Below are 19,070 nucleotides of genomic sequence, written 5' to 3'. Positions count from 1 at the left end.
AGTGTCCCAGCCTGATGCCCCAGTCACCTGCCTCGGCCACACCCACACCTTGGCTGTGCTCTGCCTGCCGGGAAGGAGGGAGTACAGGCATCCCAGCCTGAGAGCCAGCCGACCTGCCAGCTGGAGCCCGGTACTTCCCTGACGCCTTGGAGAGCCTCTTCCAAAGAAGAGACCTCATGAGCAGTGAGACAGCATTCGACGTGGCTGTGGTCTCAGGCTTTCACCTGACAGTGAGCTTGGTGATTGTGCAGAGAGAGCCAGGCAGTGTCACCACGGCCCTGCTGAGGTCTGAGGCCTGGGGGTTCCACATCTGACCCAGGTGTCTGGGACTGGGCGAAGTTCCCCCCTACCCAGTGCGGATCCACCTGGATCCTGCTGGGGCAGCCCCGCGATGGGGTCCCCTTTCTTGAGTACCCAGTGGCTACGTCCAGGCTCACCCCAAGTCGTGTGGAGACATTAAGGAGTGTGGAGATCTTAGATGTCAATAAATAAACATTTGCGGTGCATTCTTATTTGTTCTGAAGTTCCAGTCTCCTGAAGGTTGTGGGGTTGCCTATGACATACTCTGTAGAGAAACTAGTTTCCCATGTGGCAAAGAAACTATTCGTGGTTTTCATGGAGCCCTTGAGGGAGCTGTAAGTCCCCACCTGCTCGGGTGGGAGTCCTCTGCATGGTTTTAGCTCGCTGGGTCCTGCTCCCTGGACTCAGTATGTTTGCCCAGAGGTTTGTAGCTTAATTTAACAGCCCCTGGAGCTCAGAAGAGAGGATCACAAGAGACCAAAACTGGAAGCAAGAATGAAGTTCTTCTGCTTCTTCCACTTGCTGCCATCACCGCCCATTTTGTTAACAAGCATCTGTGCTCTCAGAGGGAGGAAGGCAAGGGAGATTCGGTGTGGGAGGCACTGGTTCATTACCCTTATTCTCTGGCCCGGTGTCCCAGCATCTCTCTGTCTCTCTGTCTCTGGCTTCTGATCAACCCCTCTCAGTCTCCTGTCCCCTGTCCTTCCAGGGGTCAATGTTTTAGATCCCATATATCCCATATATCCATGCCCGAGGGCCGTCCGTGTCAATCCTATATGTTGTGGGAGGAAGGCTGGGGTTGGGACCGAGCTTATTAATAAGTATTGAACCATCGGCTTTAAGAAGCCACTGAATATAAATGGGTTAACCCAATAAATTTAACTTCTTCCTAAAACATCCTAATCAAGTGTTCTTGGTCGGCAGGTATCTTTTCCCCCATCTTAAGGCTCCACTCAGCCCTGTGGTTCATGCTTTAACTGCATCAGATTTCCCCGAAGAGCTTGTTAAAATGCAGATCGCTGGTTCCACTCCTAGAGTTTGTAGTCCTGTAGGTGTGGGGTGGGGCCTGAGAACGACATCTCTAACAAGTTCCAAGCACTGCCTCTGCTGCTCTGGAGAACGCTGCTGTCATTAACAGGAGGAGAGAAGGCAGCCTCCTCTCGACTGCCTTGACATGTAAGTGACACACATCACTTCTACTCACCTGCTAGTCATGGGAACTCATTATGTGGACCCCCTTAGATACCAGGCAGGGGAATGTGGTCCCCGGAGCTGGACCCCTCCCCCCATCCGCCAACTAGACAAGAGAAGGTGGAATCTTAGTGGTCAGGTCCCAATCTCTGTCACACCCAGCGGATGCAGAGACCATATCCTTCTGGAAAAATGCTCTGTGAAGGCCCAAGGCCCGGTATACGCCATCATCTCTTTCAAGACCATCCCCTTGGTGGTCTGTGGAAGAGGAGGCATGTATTTCCTTCTCACGACTTCCCCAAGAGTCCTTGTTCCAGTCATAGGTCCAGCTCAAATGCCACTTTCCTAAAGACGCCTTCCCGGGTTGCCTAGCCTTAATGTTCCTTTCTTGTGCTTTCTGTATCTTTTCAGACTCTCAAATCAATATAAATTGTCAGCCTTTCGAATGCACCGAGCCCGGGGAGGGGACCAAGGGTGCGGTCAGAGGCTGGGCGACCAGGTGGCCTCACAGGTCCTGGGAATTCAGGCGGGCCTTCACTACCCAGACTGGGGGGGACACTGTCACCAGCTTAAAGCAATCGGGAGTGTTTTCACGGGCTTGGCCACCCGGGGGGCAATCACAGATCAGGGGCTCCGAGGTCATTTTCGAGGAAGAGGCACGAGGTGTGCCAGCGCAGATGCCGGAAACGCGCTGGTGGGTGTCGGGGAACGCTTGGCGCGTTGTCACGTGCTGGGGGCCCCATCACGTGACCGGATCCCCATCACGTGCTGGGGGCGCCCTCGTGCGTCAGGGGCGCCCTCACGTGTCGGGACTCGCGGCGCCGCGTGCCTGGGCCTGCAGGTGTCACCTCCCGGGCCTCATGGCCGCCTCGCCGCTGCTCAGCTGCGCTGGAGCCTCGGGGCCCTGGGGCCTGAGCCACCGCCTCCTCCTGCTGCTGCTGCTGCTGCCGCTGCTGAACTCGGGTGAGGCAGCGCCTCCTCCGCGGCCGTGCGTTCCGTGTGTCCGTGTGTCCTCTGCCACCTCCCCCTCCCCAGTCCCGGCTCTGCCCCTCCCAGCACCCCCCCCCGTTGAGGGCGGCCCCTTGGCCTGGCCCGCTCTTTGGCTACCTGGGTCTCTGTGGACCCCGCCTCCCCACGGTCACCTGCCCTCCATCGCCACCCCTCAGGATGGCGCCAGACTCCTGCCGCCCTGGCCTCCCTCAGGTGCCACCCGCCCTGCCGCCTCCTGGGGACCTGCAGGGCGGAGGACCCCCTGCATTTCCTCTCAACCGATGGATGCGCAGCCACTTCCTTCCCAGCCCACGCGGTCCTGGTGGCCGAGACCGAGCCGCCCTCCCGGGCGTGGTCTGGCCTCCCTGACCCCAGGCCGCTGCGCAGGCGCTGCAGGCCAGAGGCGCGTGGTCTCCGTGCGCTGAAACCGGGATGCCACGTCCGCCTCTTCTGCCCCCGGCCCACTCCTCCTGTTGGCGCCCCTCTTGTCCTCCGAAGACGCAGGCCCCCAGGTGCTGTCCTCCTTGAGTGCCTCCAGCCCCCAGGGGCCCCTCCAAACCCCACTATTCAGCCCCCCCCCCCGCCCCTTTCTTTATCAATCAGAGATATACCTCCTGTTCAAGGTCAGGATGCTGACCCTGCTCTGGACCCGCGCTTCGCTGCTCGGTCATTTTCTTGGAGGTCTCCAACCTCTCCCTCCCTGTCTGCCGAGCTGCCTCTCCCGCGCCTTCCCCTCACTGCCAGGTTTCTCCAAGTAACAGTTTCCACTTGGTGCTGCCTTCACTGCTTCCTCGCTTCTCCTGTAATCCGTAGCCGTTCCGGCCATGCCTCTGCCCTTATCCCTGACTTTTCTACCACTTCCTCCGTTTTCACTTTTTCCAGTCCCTTGGTTTCTCCAGCCATGACTCCTGATTCTTCTCTGCCTCAGGGTAACTCCCTTGCTCCCAACTCCTTGGGGTCCAAAGCTGAGGCTCTCACCTGACCACAAACTGGGTTCTCTTATTCTGTTCTCCTCAACTCGGTGGATAGGAGGCATTGTTCCCTAAAATCCTAAAGTAGGGGTTACCCAAGACCTAGCCATCTGCCCGCACCCCACATCCAGCTCACCATGCGTGTTCTCACTGCCACTTCCTCATTTAGACCGCCTCTTTTCTTGCCTGTGTCCTGCGGAGCCTCTGGTGGGATCTCACTGCCTGGTCGGTCATCTTCCTACTTCCTCTTCACAATAGAAGCCTGACCATGTCACCCTTCCTCTGGCCTCCCTCCTCCCAGAGGGTCTCTTTGCTTCTCAGCCTGGCTTCTGAGCCTCCCCGCCTCCGTGACTGACCCCGACTTTCCTCCATGGCATCATTTCTTGTCATCATAGAGCCTTGTCCTTTATCCTCTGGAGGCTCTGGCACACATCGTGGTGTTTCTTTCGCACGGAATGTCATTGTCACTTTTCTGTTTTACCTTCTTTTCATCTTTAAGACCTGGCACAATCACCCTTCTTCTCAGAAGCGTCCTTGTCCACCACTTCTTCAGGGCTCCCCTGACACCTGTGACCTGGTCCCTGCACTGATCGCACACAGGCGACTGTGTGTGTTTACTCCTGTCTCCCCTGCTGGACAGGGTGTTCCTAGAGGGCACATACAGCTTGTATCTGTTGGATACGCTCTGTCCCCTCCCTGGCCTCGGGCTCCAGGCTGGGAATGGAATGAGAGGGGAGGGAATATTTGGAAAATAACAAATTAACCGATTCATGACCTCTTGCTTCGTTTCTGTTCCCCCTTTTCTCCTCCAGGTTATAAAGAAAACAATTCCATACCAGGTAGGGAGGGTGAGCCCCTGCGCCAGGAAAACCTCAGCTCCTGGGAGGGTGTGTTCTGAAGAGGGTCACACAGATAGTGTTTCTGGGTGTGTGGGAAGCTGGAATTTAGTCTGACCTGTCTGCTTTCCGAAGGGCCTTTTTCCTTAAACGGCAGGGATGGCGGGGATGGTGGGTTGCTCCTGCTGTTCAAGGCCTTCTGTGGTCACGGGTCCTCCCTGATTTGTTACGAATTGTTCAGTTAAGTTACCTCTTCCTGCTTCTGTCCATGCCCCACTGCCACCCTCCCCTTCCCCGTCCTTCCAGCCTTTCCTGTATGTCCAGTGCGTATCTCTGCTTGTGCGTAGTCTCGTCAAAATACACATTGTGGTTTTGTGTGCATGTGTTTTTAACTTACGTTAAATGGTGTCTCTCTAGATCCCTTTCTGTTTCCTCCAACTTATGCAACACTGCGAATACAAATAGGTCAAGGAACACACGCATCATTTTTTCAGAATCAGTTGAGGGTAACATACACCATGACTCCTTATCTCTAAATACGTAGGTGTGTATTTTCTAAGAATATTCCTTTAGGTAGCCATAGTATCAACTTACCAACTTATTACTTATCAACCACTTATCAACTTCACACATTTACATGGATACCATACTTTTATCTCTTGTCCGTAATCTCATTTGGTCAGCCCTCTGCATTCCTATCAGCCATTTGTGAACAGACCTACTAGAGGCAGCTTTTATCTGTTTTTGCCCATCTAACAGATGAAAAATGGCTTCTTGATTTAATTGACATTTTTCTGGGGCGCCTGGGTGGCGCAGTCGGTTAAGCGTCCGACTCCAGCCAGGTCACGATCTCGCGGTCCGTGAGTTCGAGCCCCGCATCGGGCTCTGGGCTGATGGCTCAGAGCCTGGAGCCTGTTTCCGATTCTGTGTCTCCCTCTCTCTCTGTCCCTCCCCCGTTCATGCTCTGTCTCTCTCTGTCCCAAAAATAAATAAATGTTGAAAAAAAAAATTTAATTGACATTTTTCTCATTATTAAGGAGTTTCAGCATGCCTCAATGTGCTTTTGGCCTCTCGAGTTTCTTCTTCTAATAAATTGCCCTCATCCTTGGCATATTGTCTGTTGTTCTTTTTTTCTTGTTGATTTCCTAGAGTTCCCTGTATGTTCCTAATGAAAGTCCTGTGCTGATTTTAGATAATTGCAAATATTGCCTCCCAGTCTGTCATTAACTTGATTAATCAAAGTAATCAGTTTGATGCTTTATGGATTTTTTTTTTTCAACGTTTATTTTTGGGACAGAGAGAGACAGAGCATGAACGGGGGAGGGGCAGAGAGAGAGGGAGACACAGAATCGGAAACAGGCTCCAGGCTCTGAGCCATCAGCCCAGAGCCCGACGCGGGGCTCGAACTCATGGACCGCGAGATCGTGACCTGGCTGAAGTCGGACGCTTAACCGACTGCGCCACCCAGGCGCCCCGACTTTATGGATTTTTTAAAAATGTTGATTTATTTTTGAGAGAGAGAGAGAGTGCGAGCCAGGGAGAGGCAGAGAGAGAAGGGAGACAGAGAATCTGAAGCGGGCTCTGCACTGACAGCAGAGAGCCCGACGTGGGGCTCAAACCTATGAACCATGAGATCGCGACCTGAGCCAAAGTCGGATGCTTAACCGACTGAGCCACCCAGGCTCCCCTGTGGACTGTGTTTTGAAGTTTTGTTTAAGGAGCCCTTTCCCGCCCCATGTCACACAGTTCATCATTAACTTTACATTTTCACTTTCTAGGTCTTCGAGTGCTGGTAGGAAAGAATCCAGTTTTGTTTTTCTTATTTTCTTTATAGTGAGTCAGTTTTCCCAGCACTGTCTACCCAACATGCATCTTCCACCCACCGATGGTGGTGGCTCCTTTATTTACATTAAATTCCTATGTTCCCAGAACAGCCTCAGGCTCTCTGTTCTTTTCCATTGCTTCCATCTGTCAGTCCTTGTCAATACCACACTGTTTTTGTTATTACGGTTTTGGTGTGTGTCTAGATATCTGCTAGAACAAGTGTCCCTTTATGTTCCACTCTCTCAGAGACTGAGCTATTCATGGACCTTTGTTTTTCTATGTCAGTTGTAGAGTGTAAAGTTTCCTAAAATTCTAACTTGGAAAATGACTTTATAGATTAACTTTGGGAAGAATGACATCTGAAATGTCTAGTTGTTTATGTAAAAGCAAGGGCTGGCTCCCCGTTTATGCTGATCATTTTCAGTGTCCTTTATTAGAGTCTAAAGTGTATCACCACAGAAATCTTACGTAGTGTTGGATAGGTTAATTCCTCAGTGCCTGTGATTTTTTTGTTATTGAAAATGTATCTTGTTTCGAATATAATTTCTAGTGGATTGTGCTGGAGTAGAGAAGCGTCGTTGATTTCGAAAGTCAGTTGTTGGAGTATTACCTGCGTACACAAAAATACACAAATTATAAGTGTCCAGCATAAGAAATTATCCCGTAGAGAATACATCTGTGTAATCACTGCCTTGGTCAGAAAGTAGAACAATGCCAGGAACCAAAAGCTCCCTTCTACTCTCTCGGTGATTCTCCTGCCCTCTGCCCACAAAGTACCATCATTCCTGGCTTCTGACAGTATAGTGTCATTTTGTGTGTTCCTTAATGTTGTATGGTGTTTGCTATAGGTTTGTGGCATCTAACTTTTGTTAAGGATTTCCTTTCCATTCCTACTTTGCTAAGTAACAGGTGGTTTTTGGGTTTTTTTTTTTTTAGTCATTAGTATGTGTTGAGTTTTTCAAATGTCTTTTTCTGTGTCTACTGAGAAAAGCATGGGATCTTTCTCTTGAGAGAAAAAGAACTGTTTATGTGGAGAGTACACTAAGGGCTCTTCCATTGTGGGACCACCCTTGCACTCCCGAGACAATCACTACATGATTGTGGGGCATTTTTTCAAAATACAGCGTTGAGTAATATTTTATTTATAATTTTTGCGTCTGTGTTCACTCATACAGTCGTACAACTTGATTGTTGGAAGGACGTGTAAACTGAGGCCGTGTAAGCTGTGAGTGGGGGCTCCGTGGGCTCCATGTGGAGGCTCTTTCTTGAATGGCCTGTGTACAGATTTCTGACACAGAAGTCAGGAGCTTTTCTTAGCTCTGAGTAGTGTGGGGGCAGAGGCCTTTTGCATCTGAGAGATACAGCAAGCTTATGGCCTTTTGGGAACATGGCCTCGGGACTTCTTCCAGATCCAAGAGAATGTATTTCTTGTCCTGGGGCATTTTCTATGCTTCTCCCTTGTTTTTTTTTTTTTTTTTTTTTTAATTTTTTTTTTTCCAACGTTTATTTATTTTTGGGACAGAGAGAGACAGAGCATGAACGGGGGAGGGGCAGAGAGAGAGGGAGACACAGAATCGGAAACAGGCTCCAGGCTCTGAGCCATCAGCCCAGAGCCCGACGCGGGACTCGAACTCACGGACCGCGAGATTGTGACCTGGCTGAAGTCGGACCCTTAACCGACTGCGCCACCCAGGCGCCCCTTCTCCCTTGTTTTGAGGTTCCCAGCTAATCTCTCCCTGTTGTCTCAGTATCTCTCTCTCTCCTGTGATGTCTTTATGTCTCTGGCTTGAAGCCTTTTATCTCTGTCATTGTCATTTTTTTTGTCTAGCACAGTGCCTTTCTCTCACCCTGTCTCCCCATCTTTGAAATGAGAACAAGACCCTGAATTCACAGCTTTGTGCAAATTGTCCCGGGGCGGGGGAGCATCTCGGTCTCGGGTATCTTCATTCTCCAATATGTGGTCACCGTGTCTCCCCGGCACACTTGTTCCTGAAGTTTGTGGCAGACCCTGGTGGTCGGAAGATTTGGACATGACCCGACATTGGCCCTGGGAGGTGAGCCTCCGGCTGGAAAATGAACACATATGTGGAGGGGCCCTCATTGATCTCAGCTGGGTGGTGACTGCTGCCCACTGCATCCAAGGGTGAGTGTGTCCCCTGTGTCCACGGCCTGGAGACTCAGGCCCAGCCCATCCTCCTCATTTCCTCTGTGAAACAATGTGGGAGTTGGGAGGTGAAGGGGGAGTAGGAAGGGATATCCGGAATGGGGAAGAGCCCTGCTCAAGGTCTCACAGGGCGCCAGGGGCTGAGTTGAGGCAGGAGCCCAAAGCAGCCATGACTGCATCCTGAGCAAGGTGACAGGATAACCCAGCATACACTCCCCTGCCCCCCCCCCCCAAGTCCTGAGACACCTCCCCCCCCATGCACAGAAGAACATACACGTATAGCAACACTTGCACGCTTGCATACACCATACATAGATGAGGCCAGCTTGAATCAACTTGAACAGGGAATGAGGAGGCAGCAGCATCCCTGGCCCTGACGGCCTCCAGGCTGGATTAGCAAGATGGAAAGAGCAGAGCACATCGGGCAGGGCTTCTGCTGAGGGAGAGGGTCTTCGGCGGAGGTAGGAGCACTGCGTTGTTTGGAAACCTGACGTCGACTGGCTGAGGCCGTGTGTCTCCCGTAGCACCAAAGAGTACTCCGTGATTCTCGGCACCCCCAAGCTGAAGCCCGTGGACTTCCCGAAGGGCATCTCGATCCCCGTGAAGGACATCATCATGCACCCCAAGTACTGGGGCCGGACCTTCATTATGGGTGATATTGCCCTTCTCCAGCTTCAGACTCCCGCCATCTTCGGCAAGTACGTGCAGCCCATCTGCCTCCCAGAGGCCAGCTACAACCTGAAGGTTGGGACGCAGTGCTGGGTGACTGGCTGGGGCCAGGTGAAACAGCGCTTCTCAGGTGAGCATGATGGGTTGAGGGTGGGGTGTGGAACCACAGAGGGCGTGCTGTCTTCCTTCTGGGGCCTCGGCTGCTAGATCCTTTCACGGTGCCTCTCAGGAAGCTTGTGGCTGCCACCTCTGGGCAGTTGTTTGGATATGTTAGGACGGTCCTCACGGTTTACACCACTGGGCTTGCTGTGGGCACTAACGCAGGTCTAGTGACGCCTGCGCTGGACACGATTTTTTGTGTCTTACAGAAGCTCGGAGTCAGGGAATCATAAATGTACTCACTCATTCATTCACCTGACGAGCCTCGAGCGTCTGGTGCACCCCAGCCCCCTTGCGTTGGGAACACGAGCCCTACCTGCGGGGCGTCATAACTGAGTGTGGGGGTGGGGGCACAGGCTGGCAAGGAAGGAGGCCAAGACTTGGTCAGGTGATCTCGAGATCCAGCCGGGAGGGATCTGGGAGGAGCATCTGAGAAGCCTGAAGGAGGAGCGACTATTAATCGGGTGACAGAGGGCACAGCCGGTGCCAAGCTCAGAGGCTGGAGAGAAGCAGTATGGGGCTGGGGTCTCCAGCTGTAAGTGGTTGCATCGAAACTTGGATTGTGGCCGGCTCGGTTCAGAAGCAGCTGCTGCCCAGAGAGAGGGATCCTGAAAGCCTCAGAGGGTGAGGGGCTTGCCAGACATGGTCCGCGCTGGAGGGAGACAGACAGGTGAAGGCGGGCACGGGGGTGTGAAGGGATGTGGCTGGGCCGAGTGTCAGAAATGGAGGTGATAGGACACTGGGGAGAGGCCAGGGCTGAGTGGAGTGAGAAGTTCTTTCTCACCCCACTGGGCTCCTCCACAGCCAACTCCACGCTGACCCCAGAGCTGCAGGAAGCTGAGGTGTTTATCATGGACAACAAGAGGTGCAACCGGATTTACCGCAAGAAGTCCCTCATCCCCTACCTTGTCCCCCTTGTCCTGGGGAACATGATCTGTGCCACCAATTATGGAGAAAACTTGTGCTCTGTGAGTTTCTGGGCGGTTCTGGCAGCTCTTCTCTTGGCAGTGACTCCCAGGGTGGGGGCAGGGGAAGTTCCTGGGGAGGGGTTTGCTGGGCTTTTCCCTCTCTGTCAGCATCACCAGGCAATGCTCTGCTCCCATCCCCTGTGACTTTGACTTTGCCTGGGATCGGTCCACAACTGAGGAGCTGAAGGAGGGCCCCATGTAGTGAGAACCTCAAGGAGCGAAAGAATCTTCCAGACAGAACTCAGGGTGGGCATTCTGGGTCCTCTGGGGTCCTGGGTCCCCACGGGGCCCAGGGCTTCCATTGTTCCTCTCTCTTTGCCTAGGGGGATTCTGGGGGTCCGTTGGCTTGTGAAGTCGAGGACAGATGGATTCTCGCTGGGGTGTTGTCCTGGGAAAAGGCTTGTGCCAAAGCGCAGAATCCTGGCGTGTACACCCGTGTCACCAAATACAGCAAATGGATCAAGCAGCAAATAAGTAATGGGGCTCTCTCAGGCCCCCAAACCTCTGCCTGGCTTCTACTCCTGTTCTGGCTGCTGCAGCCCCAGATGGGCCCCTGATCTCTCTTCTCTCTTCTCCCTGCTTTGCCTGTGCTTGATGGGTCCAGGTCAAAGTTAGACCCAGTTCCTGTGTCGGTATTCAACAAGAGTCAAGGTGGGGAGAGTGGCCCCCGGGAGGATGGGGCCCTGCTTTGGCCTCCCCATGGGGAGGGATGCGGTGGATGACTAGGCCTTGGGTGACCAGGAAAAGGGACGTGTGGCCTAGAAGAGCTCTGGAATTGGGGACCAGGATAGCCGGGATTAAATTTGTGCAAATGTGAGTTGGCTCTGTTCTTTTTTTTCTGGGTGACCCTGGGAGGTTAGGGTGGGTGGGAGGGCAGGGCCTCCTAGAATTCATTCTGCCAGCAGACTCCCCAGAGTGGAGGCTGATGGTTTTTGCTATATCACTAGTCCAGGGCCATAGGGAAAGGGCCTGGGCCTCAGGCCTCAGTTTCCTCATCTGTAAAGTGGGCCGGCTGGAAGGGGGCAGCCGAAGCATGCCCTGTAGGCTGACAGTAGGAAGGACCCACATAAAGTGCTCCAAATATAGCTTGCTTTCTTTTTTTAAAAATGGCACTAAAAACTGATTATAAAAATTTAGGATTAAGGTTAGGGTTACATGTTTTTTTTGCTTTTAAAAATTTCTTTAAAGATTGTTTACAAGTAATATCTGAATACATTCTTACTGTGATTTACTGAAAGTGTTCAGAAATACATATAAAGAATCCCCCCTCTCAGCCACCCATGCCGCTGCCTTTCCCAGGAGTAATTTCTGCTGGCATCCTTCAATAAAATGTCTTTATGATTTTTAAAAAAAAATGAGATCTTATATATGTATTATTAATAGCCTACACTAAAAAATTACACACCTTAAAACACTTTCTATGTCAATACCTAGGGCTATTCATAATTTTACGTTCCTGCCTGGGTTCTGCGCGGGTGTGACATACGTTATTTAACCAGCACCAAATTTTAGGCTGTCCTGACTTGTCAGCATGATGGTGGTGCTGCCATTAACACCCTCCTGCGTGTGCGTGTGCGTGTGCGTGGTGGGGGTGGGGGATGGTACGCTCTGAAACATTTCTGCAGCTGTCTTCCCGAGGGGCTGAGGGGAGGATGGTCATCAAAGGAAACACAAATTTAATAATTTTGGATGAGTACTACCAGATGTATTCCTCCCCAAAGCTGAGCCTGTTTACATTCATACCTACAGTACAGGAGGGTGAATATTTCCCCTCTTGCCAAAAATGGATGTTATTAACCTTTTAAAAATGTGCCCATCTTGGGGCGCCTGGGTGGCGCAGTCGGTTAAGCGTCCGACTTCAGCCAGGTCACGGTCTCGCGGTCCGTGAGTTCGAGCCCCGCGTCAGGCTCTGGGCTGATGGCTCGGAGCCTGGAGCCTGTTTCCGATTCTGTGTCTCCCTCTCTCTGCCCCTCCCCCGTTCATGCTCTGTCTCTCTCTGTCCCAAAAATAAATAAACGTTGAAAAAAAAAATTAAAAAAAAAAATAAAATAAAATAAAAAATAAAAAAATAAAAATGTGCCCATCCAATGATAGAAAGTTGTATCATTGCTGCTTTTTTTATTTAAAAAATTTTTTTAAAAGTTTATTTACTTTTGAGTGACAGAGACATGGCATGAGTGGGGGAGGGGTAGAGAGAGAGAGAGGGAGACACAGAATCCGAAGCAGGCTCCAGGCTCTGAGCTGTCAGCACAGAGCCCGACGTGGGGCTTGAACTCACGAGCTGTGAGATCATGAACCGAAGTCGGACGCTCAGCCAACTGAGCCACCCAGGCGCCTGTATCATTGCTGTTTTAATTTGGATTTTCTTGATTGGAAAAATATCTTTGCATGTGTTTGCTCATAAAAAGATATACTTTTTCTCTAGTAAATCCTCTACTCATATACTTGGCCTATTTTTAAGATTGGGTTGCTTTTCTTTTTCTTATGAAAGGGTTTGTCTTTTCTGAATACTGAGCCCTGCTCAGTTATTTTACAAATATTGTCTTGTCTTCTGGAAATATGTGGAGTAGATGGAATTATCGAATTTTTCCATAAAGACCTTTAAAATTATTATGGAGTCAAATCTGTCAGTCTTTACTTCTTTATGGATTTTGCACCTAGCTGAAGGTGGCCTTCTCCATCTCTAGATTATAAGAGCTGTCTTCCCATATTTCTCCTATTATTTTGATAAATTTATTTTTTTGTGTGTATAACTCTGTAATCCGTTTGAAATTTCTGTTTATGTGTGGTGTGAGGTGGGGATCTGACTCCGTTTCTGACTGGAGAGCCAGTTCCATTGATACTATTTCTTGTAGAGTCTGTCTTTTCCCTGCTGATTTGAAAATCTGCATTCACAATAAGGAAGTCTTAATCTATTCATGGTATGTTTTTGAAACCTCTGTTATTTTCCCAGTGATCTGTTTGTCCCTAGGGTAGTGCTGTACTGTTTCAAATAGCTTTATGTTATGTTTTGTGAAATGGTAGCAAAAGCTCCCCCTTTTTTAAAAAAAAATACTGCCTAATCTACAGTTTATCTTCCGTGTGAACTCTACGATCCGTTTGTCAATTTCCATTAGAGGTGCTGTTGGTATTTGAATCGAAATTAAACACACAGGCTAATACAGGGAGAACTATCATTTTCACAATGTTGAGTTCCTAACCAGGGATGTGGTATATGTCTCCATTCATTCAGCTCTTCTACTCCAGGTGAAAGGAGCAATCCAAATGACAGCCCTACCTTAGTTTAAAGCTAGGTTCTCTTTTCTGCTTATTATGGATTTTTGATAAAAAATACAATTGCTGAGAAGTCTGTTTTGCTTGCTGATTGCTATGAGCATTGTGAGACCTTTCCTGGATGTAACCCGCTGTGTAGTAGAATGGGTTGTAAACCTTCCTAAATGAATATAGTCTGATATGTAATGAAATGAGTAATTGTAGTAATTGTACACAAACTAACTGGCGTCCTTCGCTTCTGTAATCTTGCTTGCTTAACACATTCCTCCCCTTCCCCCTTCCCTCTCCCGCCGAAGGACACAGAGCCTTCCCGCCGAAGGACAGATAAAGGATGCCCAGTCAGAAAACAACAAATGTCCTTGATTTGAAACCTCACCTATGCTGTTTATCCCTGTCTATAAAAACGCTATACCAACCCTGATCGAGGCCTCTTTGCGTCACCGGCAACGAGTGCGCAGAGGTCCAGGTTCGAACCTGTATTAAACGACCCTTGCCGCTTGGCTTTGACTCACGACTCTGGTGGTCTTTTGTGGGAGGTTTTAGGACATCGGGCATTACACAGGATGTCTGGAAACATACTGAGTTTGGTTTTTACAAATTTTGGTTATGTTTACTGTGGGTGATATCTTTTCCCATTATATATTTAAAAAAAATATTTGAGAGAGAGAGAGAGAGATAGAGTGAGCATGCGCATGAGCAGGGGAGGGACAGAGAGAAGAAGAGAGAGACTCCCAAGCAGGCTTCTCACTGTCAGTGCAGAGCCTGATGCAAGGCTCGAACTCATGGACCGTGAAATTGTGACCTGAGCCAAAATCAAGAGTTGGAGGCTTAACTGACTGAGCCACCCAGGCGCCCTTATTTTTTTCTAACTTTATATGTTAGGTTTTTGTTTTTTTTTTCTTAAATTTCTTTCAACGTTTATTTATTTTTGGGACAGAGAGAGACAGAGCATGAACGGGGGAGGGGCAGAGAGAGAGGGAGACACAGAATCGGAAACAGGCTCCAGGCTCTGAGCCATCAGCCCAGAGCCCGACGCGGGGCTCGAACTCATGGACCGCGAGATCGTGACCTGGCTGAAGTCGGACGCTTAACCGACTGCGCCACCCAGGCGCCCCAATATATGTTAGGTATTTTAAAGCCATTTATTTATTTATTTACTTATTTAAAGTTTTTTTTTTTTTTTTTTTTTTGAGAGAGAGAGAGAGAGAGAGAGAGAGAGAGAGAGAAAGTGGGGGAGGGGCAGAGAGAAAGGGAGATAGAATCCCAAGCAGGTTCTGCACCGACAGAATCCCAAGCAGGTTCTGCACTGTCAGCGCAGAGCCCGATGTGGGGCTCAAACTTGTGAACTGCAAAATCATGGCCTGAGCTGAAATCAAGAGTCAGACGCTTAATGGACTGAACCACCCAGGTGCCCCTAAAGCTGTTGATTAAAAAAAAAAAATAGTGATCTTGATTCCTGGTCATCTTGCCAAACTGACTTACTTAATTCAACAGTTTCTCAGTTGATTTCTTTTGCCTTATTTTTGGCTAATCAAATTACCTAAAATGGTGACAGCTACGTCTTGTCCTTTTTGAAAATTGTACCATTTATTTCATCATCTCTGCCTGTGACCCTCAACACAGTGTGAAATAGCCAGATGTGGGGGGTGGGGGATATGTGTGTATCTCAGTCTTCGTCTGTTTCACAGATAGTTACTAGTTAGTCTGTTTCACAGAGATTTCTCTGTGTCCGGCACTGTTTGGGGCCCTGCGGATGCAGTAATGAACTATTAAGATGATTATATGGTTTCTCTTATTTAATTTGTTCTCATAATGAAATTCATTACCAGACCTTAGTAGATTTCTTAGGTAAATTCCATAACACATTGTGAATTCAATTTGCTGGAATCTTGTTTAGAAGTTCTTCCCCAATGTTGGACTGGTCTACACCTTTCCTTTCTGTTGTACTGTTTCTTCAACTTTGGTGTCATTGCTGTGCTAGCCTCTTAAAACATGTTGAGAAGCTTTCTGGTATTTTCCTATGTCCCAGAGAAGTGTCTGCAACAGCAGCATTATCTATTCCTTAGGTCTGATAAATTGTGCACATAAAACTCACTGGGCCTAATAGCTTTTTAAAGGGACAAATGAATCTTTGGCTCTTTAAAAACTATCTTGTATAGTTATTGGCTGAGTTGGGTTTCTCATTTCCTTTTGCATAAATTTTAGGATAATCACTTACTTTAGCTTAGATTCTTTTTTTTTTTTAAACTTAGATTCTTACATTTCAAACTGATGTATAAAATTTGAACCTGTGGCTTCTTTCCCATTTCTAACATTTATATATGTACTCTTGACCTTTTCTTAATACTTAAAGATTACAATTGCCAGCTTATTGTGTTTCGTAGGTGTTTTTAGAAATCCATCCGGCATACCTTATTACTTAGCTTCATGGTATCCATCCGTCCCTCATATTACGCCACGTCCTGGTCAGCGGCCCACCCCCTCTGCTGTGCTGCTCATGTTCTTTAGGGGAAAGCGATCACACTCCCAGCTCCCAGAAGGAGTGGCTCACTGGTCTGATCGAGTTAGCATAGTGCAGTGCCCCGCCACCTGACCCCAGTTGGGTCACCCAGCCAGCGTAAGGCATGGTTAGAAGAGGGGCGTGCACGCTCTTTCTGTGAATGTGGATGACGAAGCAGAAGGATGTGGGCTGTTGACGACCATTTTTTTTTAAACTTTTAATTTAAATTGCAGTGAGGTAGCATACAGTGTAATAATGAGTTTTAGGTGTGCGATACAGTGATTCGGCACTTCTGTACATCACCTGGCAAACTGTTTTTCAACAAAGGAACCAACTCAGGATGAAGCCACCACCAATGAGGAGAGGAGACAAATTTTAAGCCTCTTATTTTTCTAACCTCTTGAGTAGTGTGCTTAGTCAGCTATTACAGACTTCTTTGATTTCTGATATTTTCACTTAACTGTGTGAAATCTCCTCTGACTCTCACTTTGATCATATTTCACAGGATTTGGTAGGTACTGACCTCATTGATTCATTTCTATATTGTTTCTAATTTCACGCGACATACATTTTTAAGGAAGATTTCATCCAAACTTTATTATGTAATGTTTGTTTCGTGCAGTTGTAGTCATATTTCTTCTTTTATGTGGAAGTAATTCTTGGGGCGCCTGGGTGGCTCATTCGGTTGAGCATCCGACTCTTGGTTTTGGCTCAGGTCATGGTCTTACGGTTTGTGAGATCGAGCTCTGTGGCAGGCTTCGTGCTGAGCGTGGAACCCGCTTCGCTCTCCCTCTCTCTCTGCACCTCCCTGCTCAAAATAAATAGATAAATAAACTTTAAAAAGAATGATTATTTTTTTGTATAGAATTTATTTCAAAATATTTTGCAACCCAGACTTTCCACCACATCCTATTAATCTGAAAAAGTGATGGTTTGTTATAACTGGGGATTACACAGGGAACAATTAGGCAAAACTTATCAGTAAATATCGTTGCTAAACCTCATGCTATACTTCTTATTTAATGCAAGGTGTACATAGAAGGGTGCTCTTTAATTTCCTGATGGATTGTTTGGGGGAGGATGGGGACTTCCTTTCTTCTCCGCTATTAAAACTTGTATCACAATGTGGATTTAATTACTGTTGTGTTTTGGAACTTATTGGGGTTTTATTTGTGTCTAGCATTTGGTCAGTTTTTAGTGAGTGTTTCGTGTGTGTTTGAAATGAAAGCATTGTGTCTTTTGAAACAAAGTTCTAGCCATAACTGCTTGAATCAGGTTTGTTGATCGTATTATTCAGATCCTCTCGGCACTTCAGATATCTTATGTCTATATAATCAGTTGATTTCTGAGAGGTTTACCACAAGAGTTAAGATTTCTTTAGGGGCGCCTGGGGGGCTCAGTCGGTTGAGCCTCCAACCTCGGCTCTGGTCATGATCTCGCGGTCTGTGAGCTCGAGCCCCGCGTCAGGCTCTGTGCTGACAGCTCGGAGCCTGGAGCCTGCTTCCGATTCTGTGTCTCCCTCTCTCTCTGCCCCTCCCCCGCTCATGCTCTGTCTCTCTCTCTCTGTCAAAAATAAATAAACATTAAAAAAAAAAAGACTTCTTTTTCAGTTCTAGCAATTCTTGCTTTCTCTTTCAAAGCTATGTTGCTAAGAGAGCAAAGTACATGTTCACTGTGCCATTGTGGTGGCTTATACCCTATCCATATAAAATTTGCCTTTGATGGTATTTGCTTTTTCAAAGATCTGGATCATAGAATCCATTCCTAACTCTGCTGTTCTAACTGATGAGGGGATATATAATTTTATGTTTTGTATATGTTTCCTAAAGGTTTTCCTTGGATTTATTTTACACCTCTTGTAGTTTCTTGGTTTGAGCATTTAATTCACTTTCATTCTTTGTTATTCAATAATAAATACCTTTAAGATTGTGGATTTGCCTTGAACGCACCCAGTAAGTTTTTAACGCATTGCTCTAATTACTAACATTTTTCTAAAGAGTTTATAGAATGTTATTTCTTCAAACTAAGTTAACGAAGTTTATTTATTTATTTATTTATTTTTTTTTTAAATTTTTTTTTTTTCAGCGTTTATTTATTTTTGGGACAGAGAGAGACAGAGCATGAACGGGGGAGGGGCAGAGAGAGAGGGAGACACAGAATCGGAAACAGGCTCCAGGCTCCGAGCCATCAGCCCAGAGCCCGACGCGGGGCTTGAACTCACGGACCGCGAGATCGTGACCTGGCTGAAGTCGGATGCTTAACCGACTGCGCCACCCAGGCGCCCCAAAACGAAGTTTATTTTTAAAAACTGCAGATAAGTTGCTCACTCTTGTTATTAAATCTTTGTTTCATTGATTGCATCATGGTATAAAAGTGTGGCCCAAACTGTTCAGCTTTTAGGGAAGTTATTGTGATGTTCTCAGTAGTCTAGTGTGCGGTTGATTTTTATAGAAATTCCATCCCCCAAAGACGGAACTGGAGAAGGCTGTCCCCTACAGGTGAGGTTTTTCAGTTTGTCACATATCGCCGATTGACTTTGCTTTCTAGGTTTGATGCAATGTGATCAGTGGACAGAAGTCTATGGTGTTATGGAGTCATTGGCATTTTCATCTTTTCCCAACACAAAGTAACTTTCTTTTTCTGTTTGAAGCTGTTGTCCTGAATCACATTTGTTTGTTTCTTTCTTTCCTTCTTTCCTTCCTCCTGCCTTTCCTCCTTTTTTAGCTTCACACCCAGTGTGGAGCCGAACGTGGGGCTTGAACTCACAACCTTGAGATCAAGACCTGAGCTGAGATCAAGAGTCAGGTGCTTAACTGACTGAGCCACCCAGGCACCCCCTGAATCACATTTCTAGAGATAAACGTTGCCATTTCTATTTTCACTTGTATATACTCACTATATTTTGCCTATCTTTTTGCTTTCAACTGCTTCGTGTCAGTATGTTTTAGGTGGGTCCCTGATAAGTAGCACGAGTAGACTTTTTTCCTACCCATTGTAAGAATCTTTTACTTTTAAAAGTAGAGGGTTGTATTCACATTGGTAATGATGATAGATATGATGGTCTTCATTGAATTGTCTTATTTTGTTTCATTGATCCCCCCAGAGTATTATTTTCCACAAAGGCAGAAGAGTAGATAGGGTTTTTCTTCTCTGGATTTTCTTTTCTTTCTTTCTTCTTCCCCCCCTCCCCCTCCTACTCCCTGTTTCCCCCTAGGGTAAATCTGA

General features: G+C 47.9%; 1 protein-coding gene across 3 annotated transcripts; it reads left to right on the top strand.

The window, feature by feature from the left end:
* Positions 1-826: 826 nt before the first annotated feature.
* LOC123605587 (putative serine protease 45) lies at positions 827-10,889 on the top strand. Of its 3 annotated transcripts, XM_045492657.1 has the most exons (7): positions 827-1,476; positions 1,903-2,454; positions 4,265-4,339; positions 8,108-8,255; positions 8,801-9,075; positions 9,909-10,072; positions 10,396-10,889. In XM_045492657.1, exons 2-7 carry the CDS (start codon positions 2,169-2,171, stop codon positions 10,627-10,629), a joined length of 1,182 nt encoding a protein of 393 aa, XP_045348613.1. In that variant the 5' UTR covers positions 827-1,476; positions 1,903-2,168; the 3' UTR covers positions 10,630-10,889. The 3 variants fall into 3 exon arrangements, with proteins under 3 accessions (XP_045348613.1, XP_045348611.1, XP_045348612.1); XM_045492655.1 differs by having other exon boundaries at positions 827-2,454; XM_045492656.1 differs by having other exon boundaries at positions 829-2,454; positions 4,265-4,291.
* The last annotated feature ends 8,181 nt before the right edge of the window (positions 10,890-19,070 follow it).

The sequence above is a fragment of the Leopardus geoffroyi genome, chromosome A2 (genome assembly GCF_018350155.1).
Source record: "Leopardus geoffroyi isolate Oge1 chromosome A2, O.geoffroyi_Oge1_pat1.0, whole genome shotgun sequence".
NCBI classification, from domain to species: Eukaryota; Metazoa; Chordata; class Mammalia; order Carnivora; family Felidae; genus Leopardus; species Leopardus geoffroyi.
Note: the sequence above shows the minus strand (reverse complement) of the source record. Positions and strands in the feature narration are given on the sequence as shown.

What these genes read in the sequence shown, in the direction of transcription:
- LOC123605587 (XM_045492655.1), top strand. Translation starts at nt 1,869, where the DNA reads ATGTTCCTTTCTTGTGCTTTCTGTATCTTTTCAGACTCTCAAATCAAT. An exon ending in GCTGCCGCTGCTGAACTCGG is followed by an intron (nt 2,455 to 4,264) that starts GTGAGGCAGCGC and finishes TTTCTCCTCCAG; the next exon opens with GTTATAAAGAAAACAATTCC. An exon ending in AAACCTCAGCTCCTGGGAGG is followed by an intron (nt 4,340 to 8,107) that starts GTGTGTTCTGAA and finishes TTGTTCCTGAAG; the next exon opens with TTTGTGGCAGACCCTGGTGG.